Consider the following 12,451-nt stretch of genomic DNA (forward strand, 5'->3'; position numbering starts at 1 on the left):
TGAAAAATGTCTGAAATATCGCATTATTTATAATTTATGTCTCCGTTATCGATAATATCGATCTTATTGATGACGTGATATCGATTACACCGACGATTAATTAAAGATACCTAGATACTATTAAAAAATTAAATATTTGCGCTCCTCAAAAATACATTAGCGAAACGTTGTCAGAATCTTGCCGATGGTAACGTTTCATTTCGCGAGGTTCGGTTCCTTGTTCGCGGGAAACTGATTGTGGAATATTCTTAAGTATGTCTCTCGCAAGAGTAATAAGAGGCTATCAACGCAAAGTTTCAGTATTTTCAATTAGTCTCAGTGACTCGTCGGCTTTTGCAGACGCTCAATCGAAGCGTGATTGCGATTAGAACCAATTTAGAGAAAGCATCAGCATGATATTAAATCGTTCGATAACCTTGCGCGTGAATCAACCGTATCTTCAAAAGCGGAACGAAACAGGAAATATCTGATCTTTCACGTGCTTTCTCGACGAGTACGAAAAGAAGGAGATCACATAAATAATTTGAAATCAGTGCGCGCGATTCAACTCCTGTAAAGGGATTTTCGTTCCTGTAACTCGTGGGTGGTTTTGTATTCGCACATTAGCACTCGAAGTTCTCTAGTTAGGTTGCGACGCGAGCGATAAAGATGTGTATACGCTTGAAGCGGACCTGCTTGTCCAGGTTGCGTAGCTCGTAAAGTACTATTGCCAGGAGCATACTTTGGCAGAACGTTTTTCTGTTCTCTCAGTAACGTTCTTAATGAATTTAACATAATTTTCGAGTTTTCAAATCTCCGAAAATGGAGTCGAGTGTGCGTATCTCGTTCAGTACTATCGCCTAGAATACAATTTGGGTGAATGTTCTTCTGCTTCCTCAGTAATTTTCTCAGAATCTTTACAATAATTTTCCAACTTTCAAAAGTCGCTCTCTGAATGTTGGGAGGCAGCAGTATAGTGTGTTGAGCGTGTTTGCAGTGGGTAGATTAACGTGACGCAGTTGTCCTGGGAACGTTCCCCGTGTTTCGTTTCAAATGTCGATTTATTTTTCATTTTATTTAATAATAAATTGTCTACAATTTGTCCTAAGTTAGTACGATTTGGAGTTCTCGTGGGGGGTTCGCGAGAAAGCATAGATCAATTCAATCAAACTGGGTATGGAGGTGAACAACGAGCATTCGCTTCGCGAAAGTGACAACGAAAAACGGTTCGAAAACGCACCGTGTACAGGTTCGACGGCGGATATAGTCGAGAATAAGCGGAAGTGAAGACAGACGGTACAGAAGAACATTACATGTATGTATAGAAGCGATTCGATGTAGGACGTGAGAAAGCTAACGATTACAAGTGTGGAAGTATACCCCGACGACTCAACAGAAAAAGCAAACGTCAGTAGAAAGAGAATTAAAGGATATTATTCACAATATCTTTTCCTTCTTCTGTGTCTCTTTTTTTTGTTTCCTTTTTGTTTTCATTTCGCGAATTCAATTCGGCGCAACAGATGTCGTTACAAATAGAGCATCGCCAGTGTACGGATGATAGCACTCGAATTGCCGCGCTTGGAACTGCGACGCACCCTTGAATACGTCACAGAAGATACCTCTCTGTGTCTCTCGTTTAACGCGAAAAGAGAAAAAAAAGAATATTTTATGTCGCGAGAGATCCCAAACGAGTCGAGGCTTACGTAAACAGGTGGTCGCAGATCCAAGCGAAATTCAGTACCCGAGAGCCATTGGATTTGACTAAAATGCGTCGAACGAGCGGCACAATTTCATGCGACCGACCGTGTCGCTAGTCGTTGCCAAGTACAACTGGCATGTGTCACGTCAAATTATCATTTCGCGCGCGTTGCGCGGAGAACCTCGAAGCAGTGTCGTCGTTGAGCTCTTTCGCAGTTGGAATGTTGTAACTGGATAATTCGAATATTTATCACACCGCGGGTGTGCTGAAGTATGCCCGATGCTTCACAACGATCAGAACGAGTTCGCAATTTAATTACGCGCGCGGCTTACACATAATAAACTTTTTACACAATTCTTTTTTAGCGCAACAGTACGTACGACACATCATCGCGAATATCTCCCTTTATCTTCTCGTACATATGATCTCTCGCGTGTCGCGCGCGTGACGTATTTATTTATAATTATTCACCGGTTTATACACATAAATTATCCATCCGTCGATAATTACGCAAGTATGGAGCTGCGGCCGCGTTATTCTCGCGCGATGTCAAATTCTCGCCGACGTTCTCCCCGTTCCCCTTTCTCCCTCCCTCTCTCCCCCTGTCGTGTGAACGTACTGCTTCGAGGGCCCAGAGAATTTCGCTTGCGATTTTTCGTGCGAAGTGTCGCGCCGACTGGCTTTCAGGTACGTAACGAGAACAGAACGCTTAAAATTAATTAATCCCGCGAACGGCGGTCTCGCGCTGGATATAACGCGCCGAGGATACAACGACGAGTGCCTTTGCGAAAGAGACGCAAAGGGGCGCGACACCGACGACATTCGCGACAAACATAAATCGCACGGGGTCACGAAGAAGGAACTCAGGTCGAACGAAATTGTCGCGACGTGTGACGACGAACTTTACACGAACGGATTCACGATTCAACCATATCATCCATAAACACGCCGTCAAGCAATACGCCATTTCTCTCACTCTCACTCTTTCTCTCGTTTATTCAATTGTTTCTTTTTGCTTCTTTCTCTCTCCCTCCCTCCCTCCCTCCCTCCCTCCTTCTCTCGCAGCCACAGTGTGATTCTCTCGTTCTCTCTTTCTCATAATTCTATATTCAAATCCTTGGACTCGTTACACGGACGTATTCACCTTCGCATACATATGAGCCTTTTTCCGTGCTGTATGATAGACTCGAAGATAACACGCAGAATCGTCTCGAGGAAGATTCTCTTCCTCGCACGTTTAAAAGTTACCTGCAATGCGGTCATAGTTACGTTTCAAAGTCGTAGCACTAATCTGTGTTACTAAATTCGAGCGTGTATCTATTTCCTTCTCATAAACTTGTGAAAAATGAAGAGTTTTGTGGAATTCGTCAATGAAACTTTTCATTTTTCACGAACATTTTGAACAAAGATAAATACATGATCGATTCACAAACTAATGCTACAAATTTGAAACGTAACTACGACCGCATTGTGTGTGTAGACGATTCGTTTTCCCTCTCTCCTCTCTCCATTCTTTCTCTCTCTCTCTCTTGCTCTCTCTCATTCTTCCTTACGCTTTCATTCCCGCACATTTATCACGAACGTCCACACAGCGTGACCTTTTTGAGATCGTTGTATCTAACTATGATATATCTACACGTTACTTATACAACTATATCGGTTGGTTGGATCACCTCCTCTCGCGTCCACGATTTCTTCTCTCACATTCATCCATTCGCGGATGGGGGAGAGGGTGTCTGTCGAAGGGAACCAGATGACGTCGACTCGTCCTGAGACTCAGACTCTTCGTAATAAGATCATGGAGCACGATCACGTGTTTCCCGTCACGTTGTCGGAAGCGTTTCTTTTCTTTCCACCGTTACATCTCGTGCATCCGTAGTGCATTTGTTGTTTATAATTACGCATTTGAACAATTTCTCGCGATCCCAGCGCGATGAGACAGCAGTCGGTTTACCGTTAAACGCGCGCAAGTCCTTTCATTCGCACCTCCTCCCCCGTTTCTCGTATGCGTCTCCCATCGCGTGTGATTTTCGCGGATATAATAATTAATTAATTAATTAACACGCCGCGTTTATCGCTCTCGTTGATTAATACGCTACACGCTACGTCGTTTACGATTTACAATATCAATTAATTATCAAATTATTAATTCAACCATTAGAATTACTTTAGAATATTGGTACTCTTTCGCGTCACCTCCGTTATCTCTTAACTTTTATCGTATTCTCTTTTTCTCCTTCTTTTTTATTTTTATTCTCTTGTTGTCTCTGCGTATGACCGTGTGTTACATTACACTTTATTTTTGTTTAACAGTCGCATTCGCGCGCGCACACACATACATACACACACATACATAACGTTCTCTCTCATTCTCACTTCATTTGCACATTCTCGCCACTTCATTCATCTCCTCCTTTCGTACCTCGCACGCACGCACGCACGCAGACAGATTGGCGAACAGACACACACGCAAGCGCATGTACACGCACATACGCACGTTTTAACGAAATTATAACAACACAACGTCCCGTTTCGACGGCGTTTACGCCGCGTATCTTTCTCTCCTTGCGCTCTCTCTCTCTCTCTCTCTTTCTCTCTTTTTCTCTCTCACAATCTGCTCTTCCTCTCGGCATTACGGCATTCGTCGAAGTATAGTTGAATCGTGAGTAGGGCCCTTGCTAATATTTATAATAAGTATGTATAATACGTACGCGTATAAATAAGTGTTTGTACTATAAAGAAAGTAAAACGCCCGGGAGTCGCGGGCCGCGCCGATCGCGACTCCACGTGGGGGCCTTCTCGGTCGCGCGTGTACAGAAAATTAGAAAAAAAGAGTAAGAGGAACGAGCGCGCCGTCGGTCCTCCTCGCTCGTCGGAGACGTCCTCGAACGAGAGGAACACGTTCTCGCGTTAGGTCGTGCAGCTCGACACACTGATTAGCCCGTAGATTCGCCCGAAAACCCCCGCGATCGGCGATCGCCGGCCCCCGACTTCCGCGATTCGAGATGATTTGATGCGTTTGGTGAGAATTAGGTGGGTCTTGAAGAACGCCTATCTCTCGTATCGTGTACGCATGTGTGTTTTGTATTTGTTGTATGTCGTGTGTGAGGGGTGTACCTGTGTTCTCTTTGTCGCGTGTGACTGTGTATCTGTATTTACGTGTGACTTTTCGCTGCGTGTTTGTGTCTGTGTGTGTATGTGTGTGTCGATTGTGTGTATATGTGCACGCTTGCGTATTTATAATTCCTTTTCTCCCTAATACACACGAACTCCGGCGTGATGGGCGCGTGTGTGTGCGCGCGCGTACGCTCCTTCCGGCGTGATGGCCGCGTGTACTTCTATCGGCCGCCCTTTTCCGCTCGATCGCTCGAATTTTACCCCTATTTATGCCCATCGACGATTCGTACGCGAAGTGGAATCGCGCGCGCGCGCGCGCGGTCAAATCTCGTTTTATTGGCAGTTCGTTGAGAGAACGATTTTTCATCTTCGCACGTATGTATGTATATGCGTGTTTGTGTGTATGCATGTGTGTATGTGTGTGTGTGTATGTGTGTGATGCTTCCCCCATGTTTCTATACTTCGTTTTATTTTTAATTTCGTTTTCGCCTGTTTTTTCAAAGTCCGACTCGACGTTGTTCGTCGTCGAGTGCGTTCACGTCGACGATCGTATCGTCGAAAAGAGCGACCGGTAGTCTCCGACCGGAGTGACTCTGACGTGACGACAACCGTGCGCGCTGTCAATGACGTGACAGCGCATACGGCGAGCGTGCAGGCGCGCGATCGTACGCACGGTATCGGCCGAGTGCGCGTAAATTCAAAGAACTTGTTACTCTTATTCTCGTTTTACGTTGCTTAAGAAAAATTATTGTGCCGATAATATGTTGGGTCGCTAGCGAAACCCTAAACAGGCAGTGCAGTACGAGTGAGTCCTTAAGCAATCTCGAGGCAAGCTTCGGCCTAATATCACGTTTCGAGTCCATTGCTCATCGATATAATTACTTTTTTTTATCTCGTGTGTATGTGTGTGTGTATGTGTTTGTTGTGTCCGAGTGTGTTTCGTGTTCGAGTGTATATGAGTGAATGAGTGTGTGTGTGTGTGTGTGTGTGTGTGTGTGTGTGTAGTAATTCTTTTCGAATATCTTACTTTTTTTGTTTTTCTTTCGTTTTTAATTATTACTTACAGTGTACGAGATTAAGTTTAATCTTACATTTCGTTTAAAAGGTATACGGAGCATGTACAGTGGTACAGTTTCTTTGGAGTATCATGCCGACGTATCTATCCTTCCTCTCCCTATCTCTGCCCTCCCGTCCTTTCACCCCTCCGTTCTGCTCGTCCCGGTCGCGACGCGAGACGACATCGTTTTACAATCGTTAGCATCCCTTTGAGCCGGCCGGGAGTGTTTCTCTCTTCTCTCTGCGCACTTCCTATCCCCTGGGACATTTCCACTGAGTTAAAAAAAATGTCCTTCCCCTTTTTTATTTGTTTTCTTTATTTATTTATTTTTTTTTAATATTCGTGTCTCCTCGCGTGAGAACTCTCTTCGGTATATTCCTCTCTACATTATTATATATAATAACGTTAAAAATCACGGTCCTCTAAACCGGACGTAGGCGCGGTTGGTGTACGCGAGATATGACCAATAATAATCGGATTCGAATGTTTTCGTTTACGCACTTCGTTTCTATTTTAATCGTCCCAGCGCGATCGGTGTCGCTGAGCGTCGCTGGGTATATAGAGTTCGCCCCCCGGGTAAATGATATCGAGATTGCTTTCCCCCGAAGGACAATCGACGGTCCTCTCTTAATCGGTAACGGGCGGGATCCCCGTAGGATTATCGTCTTAACGTACGGCTCTACTACGTCGCTCCCGTCATGGTCGTGCGAAACTTATGTATCCTGAGCTGATGCTTATAACAGCCTTCTTTTGTAGATGGATGTCCAGCTACTAGAATTGACTTAAACTCCTCTAATGTGGATTTCACGTATGATGATGATCCTCGTTGTGCTGCGGCGGTTGGTCTTCAGTGATGATCGCGTCGTCATCGTCGTCGTCGTCGTCGTCATTGCTGTTGTCGTAGCAGTCACAGTCGTAGTCGTGTAGTCCAAGTCGTAGGTCACCGTCGTCATCGTCGTAGTCTTCGTCGTGTTGATACGCGCGGTCTTCTATATATAATAGATAAAAGCCAGTACCAAAATCTAGTCACACGAGCGATATCTAGGTTCCCCCTTCTGTCGTCGGTACTCTTTGAGTGTTGCTCTCGGTCTCTCGTATATCCTGGTCTCACTTCTCTTTCTCTCTCACACCGTAGATCGTGTTGTTTTATCACATTTTATCCGTCTTCGTAGCACGGAGTTGCTGCTGCTGCTCTGTCACTACTATCCACTACACCATCCCGAGAGCTGAGCTAACCTCTTCGTGTCTTCTTCCTCCTCTTGGTCGCGTACTCGACCTTCGAAGTTGACGCGGCTGCAAGGACGGCGCCTTCGAATCGTTCTCCGAGTCGACAGCCTCGTTCGTTCGCGCGGCATTAACATATCCGAACCGTTGTCGAGTCTGCCTGGGGCACTATTGAGTCGCTTCAACACGCGCTTTCCAAATGCGCGCTCTGCCTCCTCCTCGCCTGTCTCTGCCGGAACTGATGGAACTCCGCCTTCATTGCCTGTACCCTAGCCTCTATGTTGTCCCTGCTGTACCTCGGCGCTTGATGGTGCACCGTATGCACTTGATGAATGTGGGGAACGTGGATGGTGTGGATCTGATGCACTGGCGGCCTCTCCTCTCTCGTGGGCGTAGAGGCCGACGTGGGTGTCGGCGTGCACGACACCGGATCGAACTCGTAGTGGCCGTCGACGCTACCGGCGTCCACGGCGTTCTGTATGTGCGTGTGAGCCACCTTGGTTGGATCCTGGAGCTCGAGCCAACGGCCCACTAAGGGCGGCGGGGGTGGCCTGTAGGGTGGTGGGCGCCATTCGGCGACGGTACTGCCGCTCCTCGAGCTTTGGTTCTGCTGCGAGGTGTTCTTGCTGCCGAAACCGGAGCTGCTCGACCTGCTCTCGGGTGAAGTCTCCAGATCAGGCGATGCCGCGAGCTCTGGCGCCGATCTGGCGTGCCGAGCGTGCCTCGGCGGCAGTCTCGCTCTGGGTCGTCCAGCTGGTTGCGGCGGCGAGGACGTAGCCAGCGGCTGAACCGGCACGAATCGCCTGGACTCGGCGTGGATCGCCTTGAGCGACGGTAGCTCTTGGCTGTACCGCTGGTGCACGCTTCGTAGCTGAAGATAGCCGGGTGGCGTCGGGAAAGAACGTTCGCCAGAGGATGGCTGCTTGACGGAGCTGAGATCGCTGAAGTACAGGGGAGTCCAGGGGACTTGGGCTCCGCTCGGCGAGCTAGCCAGGAACCTGGGCGACGAGATGGTGCAGACGGTGGGTGGTATCCTCGCGAGGGAGTTGACGGCACCGTGATGATGACTCGACGGCAATGGGCCGATGGACACGCCGCTACCGTCGGATCTCAAGCTGAGCTGGCTGGTGCCGACCAACGGCCGCCGCCACGAGGACTTGAGCCGTTGCTTTGGCAGGAAACCACCGTCATCGCTGCTGGACGCGTCCAAGATGCTGTTGTTGGCCGAACTGAGGACCGAGTCCGCCACGACGAAACGGCCGTCGGCCGCTCGGGAGATCTTACCCAGCGGACGACCGCGGCACGAGTCCGGGGTATCCGGGCTGAGGATCTCCCGCAGGAGGCTTAAACCTGGTACTCGGCTTTTTCTAGGTCTACGAGTAGGACAGAAGGAGCGTTAGAGCGATCACGGCGGTGGCGGTCAGTGGCTGCGGTCCGATCGAGCTCGTCGGAGAAAGTTACGGCGTTGGACCCGCACGCCGGGTCCGTGCCGCGATCCAGCGGGAGTACCGAAATTTCTCATTCGAACCGTAGTAGCTCGCGTTGCATCGCCGATCAAAGTGTGCGTTGGACGGCACGAAAGCGAATATAGGTGAACATCGCATGTGATATCGTGTCAAAGTAATGAAAATTTTGTCTGCATTGCTTCAACGGATATACCGGTCTGTCTGCTGATTCGTCAAAGTTGAGAATTGTCGGTACTCGCTCATACTGTGCGCGGACTTTTCTTTGCGAGAGTTCGCTTTTTTTTTACATAAGCGCTCTCGCGCGTGCTTCAGTTTGTTCAAATTATTTTGCGAGGGTAGATCCTCTTTTTAGAAATTATTCTCTTCCTCCGACGCGATCCATCGACCGCCATGATACAGCAAATACGTGCAACACGACGCAAAAGACACGCAACGTTAACAAACAAAAAAGTTAAAAAAAAATCTCTAGATAACAAGGTAACGTAAGGCCAATGTTCGAGTTAACTGGCAAGATAATTATATCAATATATAATCAATTACTTGTATACGTATAATAACGAATAACGGATGCAGGCAGGGAAGGCATGCGGCATGCGCATTCCGGTGCACGAGTGGTCGGGCGTGACGTGGGTTGTGGGTGGGTAGGCGTCGGCAGTGAGTGGATCTTAATTTTTCTCTCTTTATAAGAACTTGGAAAAAACGAATCTTATTATATCTCTGTCTATATATGTATCTTAGTTATTCTCTTTTCTTTTTTTTTTCTTTTCTCTAATCTTTAGCTCGAACACAAAATTTCGTTCCGTTCTCATAGATCTCGTTTCTTTTTGCGTGACTTTTTGTACTTCTTTCGACTTTGATCAGTGAATATAGCAATCGTGGATTTAGGTGCTCCGAAACTCGTCACCTTTTCTCCTCCTTCGGGTCCGGCAGCAAGGAAAGAATGGGGGAGAGAGAATGTTGTAACACAACGATTACATTCACAAAAAACAATATCGTGGCGGTAACGATAAGAAATATAACGCTAAATAACCGAACGTTACTTCTAGGCGGTGGTGTTAGGGAGCAAATAGATAATGTGTTGTACAAAGGTGTCGGCGAAGACACGGTCTCTCACCGTCGAGGTGCGCCGATCGCGACACGCGTCGCTCGACAATTCGTATTCGTCGCGAAGAGAGTAGGAAGGAATCTCAAACAACGTTCCATCGCTCGGAGGAGTCGCATGACGGATCACGGTAACAAAGACACGGTAAAACGAGTAAAGAGACATAAATGTACGAATGACCGGTCGAGTGCTTCGCAGTGAAGGGACACTGCGGATTCGTGTAAAATATACGTGAGTATTGTTTGTGCGCTCTCTTCGAAGCTTCGTCGATTAATTCGACCGAGCTGTGTTACGTAATCGCTGGACTCTTCCACTTGGAGAAGCACTCGATCCCGCATGGAAAATCGAGAGGGAGGCATATGACACATATGGGAACAAATTAATAAGAGTGTGATGCGCGTGTCAGTGTGTCGGTGACGACAACAAATCGGATTCAGGAATTCGGAGATGGGGGAGGGGGGAAGGAGGTGAGGGCGGCCGGAGAAAACATGTGGAACGCGTCAATTTCGATAGGTCGAAACTGGGGTAATGCAACGAAGCATCGTGAACGATTAACAGGTGGAGACGACAAATGGTGGATGTATACACGTGGGATGCAGGTATTTCGCGCGGCCGCAACGAGCGCGGCTTACCTATCTCCGCTTGCTTATTGCCGAGTGTTCGCGTGTAAGCGTGAGCGTGTCTGTTTATTGGTCGTCTAGAATCGACAGACTGGAAACAATCAAATAACACAAGCAGCTTGAATTAGTGTTCCGACTGGCCGTGCGCGCCGCAACAACAACGGTGCTGCGCCCGGTTTGCGCGCCGCTGAAAACTTGGCGTGTGTGTATCAAAGTTTTATTCGATTCTCCCCTCTGACAAGCGTTCTTTCGTCCCGAGTGATTCGTCGACCGTTCGTTATCGAAAACACGGAATATTGCTTTTTGCGTACGATGCAATTGAAGTAATACTTGCGTCATACATGCGATTCGCGTGTGTATATATGCGTGTACGTGTGTGTGTGTGTGTGTGTGTGTGTGTGTGTGTGTGTGTGTGTTAGGATGTAATGTACGGGAAAAAGAAATAGACGCACATAATATTGCGAGAACAGCACGTTGTAAGAGATTAATACCGTGACGTGACGAGATGAAACGTGACAAGAGAGTTACGCGGAGAGATATAGTGAGACCGGTATTGGTGAACTATGTTCGAGAGAGAAACTCTTTAATAGTTGCCGATACAGCTAGTCTTTAATTAGTTTAGAGACGATGCCAATGTAACGCGGTTATTGAACAACGTGCACCAAACCGGAGCTAAGACGGTCTAGAAATGTGTAGCAAGCTACTGGATGATCTCAGGGATGACTGTAAAATAAGTATTCCGAAGAATACACGATCGTTTATTGCTTGCGTGAATTGAACAGTCAAGAGAAACATTTGCAATTGTGAAAGTACACCAGTAATTTTCCGCTCTGTTTGTAAAGTAAGTGTTAGACGTTGAGAAAAATCATCTAAGAGAGAGAGAAAGACAGATAAATATTTGTTGAACGATACAATTATGCGTGTAAGAAAATAATAGAAGAAAATGGCATATCCGACGAAATTCGATGTGATCATCGTAATGAGATGTAAAATAATATTCATATAAATTACTGTAGAACATATAGACGGAGGGATGAGATTGAATAATGTTCGTAAAACGTATATAGTATACATCGAGTCACCATAAATTTGCCCGTCAAGTAACGATTAGTTGAATAATAAAATAAATAAGTGAAAGCGTCCTGTGAAGTGTGAAAGAGTTTCAAAGTGAAACGATATATTAATGATTTGTAGTGGATGAAAGAAAATAAAATCAGTTATTATAATACATCTCTTAAGGTCACATTTGCGTGATAATAATCTGAAAAGTAGTAAAATTGAAACATGAACAGATGAAGATACTTATAAGAGGAAACCAACAACTTTGTGAGAGATACTTCGAAAGATATTGCAATATCGTGAAAAGCACTGTAAAAAAGCGAAGGAAATTAGAAAGTTAGTGCGAGTTGATGTAAAAATAATTTCATAATATCGAGATGATTCAACATGAGTGCAGATGTAGTGAAAAATACAATAATGATAAGAATGTTGGATATGCGAATATGTAATGTAAAGTAAGAAACTTTGAAAATCTGAGAGAAAGATATATTAAAACTTTGAATTATTTATTAATCGCAATATATCTGAAAGCCGGTATTTTTAATAAAATAACATGTATATTTGTTTTTTGTATAAAATATACATATTAAAAATAATAAAGGCCGGTTATTATAATCTTTCAGAGCTGTTCTCGAGAATCTATTCAAATAGATATTGCGCCTTTCAGATATGTCGCGCTCGCCGTAAGAAATTGTATGATAAAGTAGTAATTATATGGTTTAATGATGTTGAAGAAGTGAAATTAAACACGAGTACAAATTCCAAAGGTAATAACAAGTTGAACGTTTCATTATTTTGTGAGAAACTCGTAGGAAAAGTAATTCGCAATAAAATATCACATAAAGAGTGATTCACGCGAATAAGAAGCGATAATACGAAGAATGAACGAGGAGTAGATTAAGTAAAAGTAGACAATTTATGCTCATTTGCGCGCGTGATAATAAATTTCGAGTGAGAGGAAAACTCAATGTAGTACGCAATAAAGTGAAGAGGAGCAATGAAACGAACCAAGTTGTACAGTGATAGAAGAAAATAGAGAGAGAAAGAGAGATATGTAGATATATATATATATATATATATATATATATATATATATATATATATATATATATATATATATATATATAT

General features: G+C 45.3%; 2 protein-coding genes across 10 annotated transcripts in view; one reads left to right on the forward strand and one right to left on the reverse strand.

The window, feature by feature from the left end:
• LOC116841752 overlaps positions 1 to 12,451 on the forward strand; it is a 440,348-nt gene that overhangs the window by 196,285 nt on the left and 231,612 nt on the right. The window lies entirely within an intron of this gene.
• The window catches only part of LOC116841741 (protein turtle), a 228,434-nt gene continuing 217,004 nt past the window's right edge, over positions 1,022 to 12,451 (reverse strand). For all 9 annotated transcript variants that reach the window (XM_032810054.1, XM_032810053.1, XM_032810056.1 and 6 more), the window contains one exon: positions 1,022 to 8,449. In XM_032810054.1, coding sequence (XP_032665945.1) covers positions 7,258 to 8,449 — 1,192 coding nt within the window. In that variant the 3' untranslated portion in view covers positions 1,022 to 7,257. The remainder of the gene's footprint in view (positions 8,450 to 12,451) is intronic.

Source organism: Odontomachus brunneus, unplaced genomic scaffold (genome assembly GCF_010583005.1).
Source record: "Odontomachus brunneus isolate Ranch 3 - 2012 unplaced genomic scaffold, Obru_v1 Obru_scaffold_018, whole genome shotgun sequence".
Taxonomy (NCBI): domain Eukaryota; kingdom Metazoa; phylum Arthropoda; class Insecta; order Hymenoptera; family Formicidae; genus Odontomachus; species Odontomachus brunneus.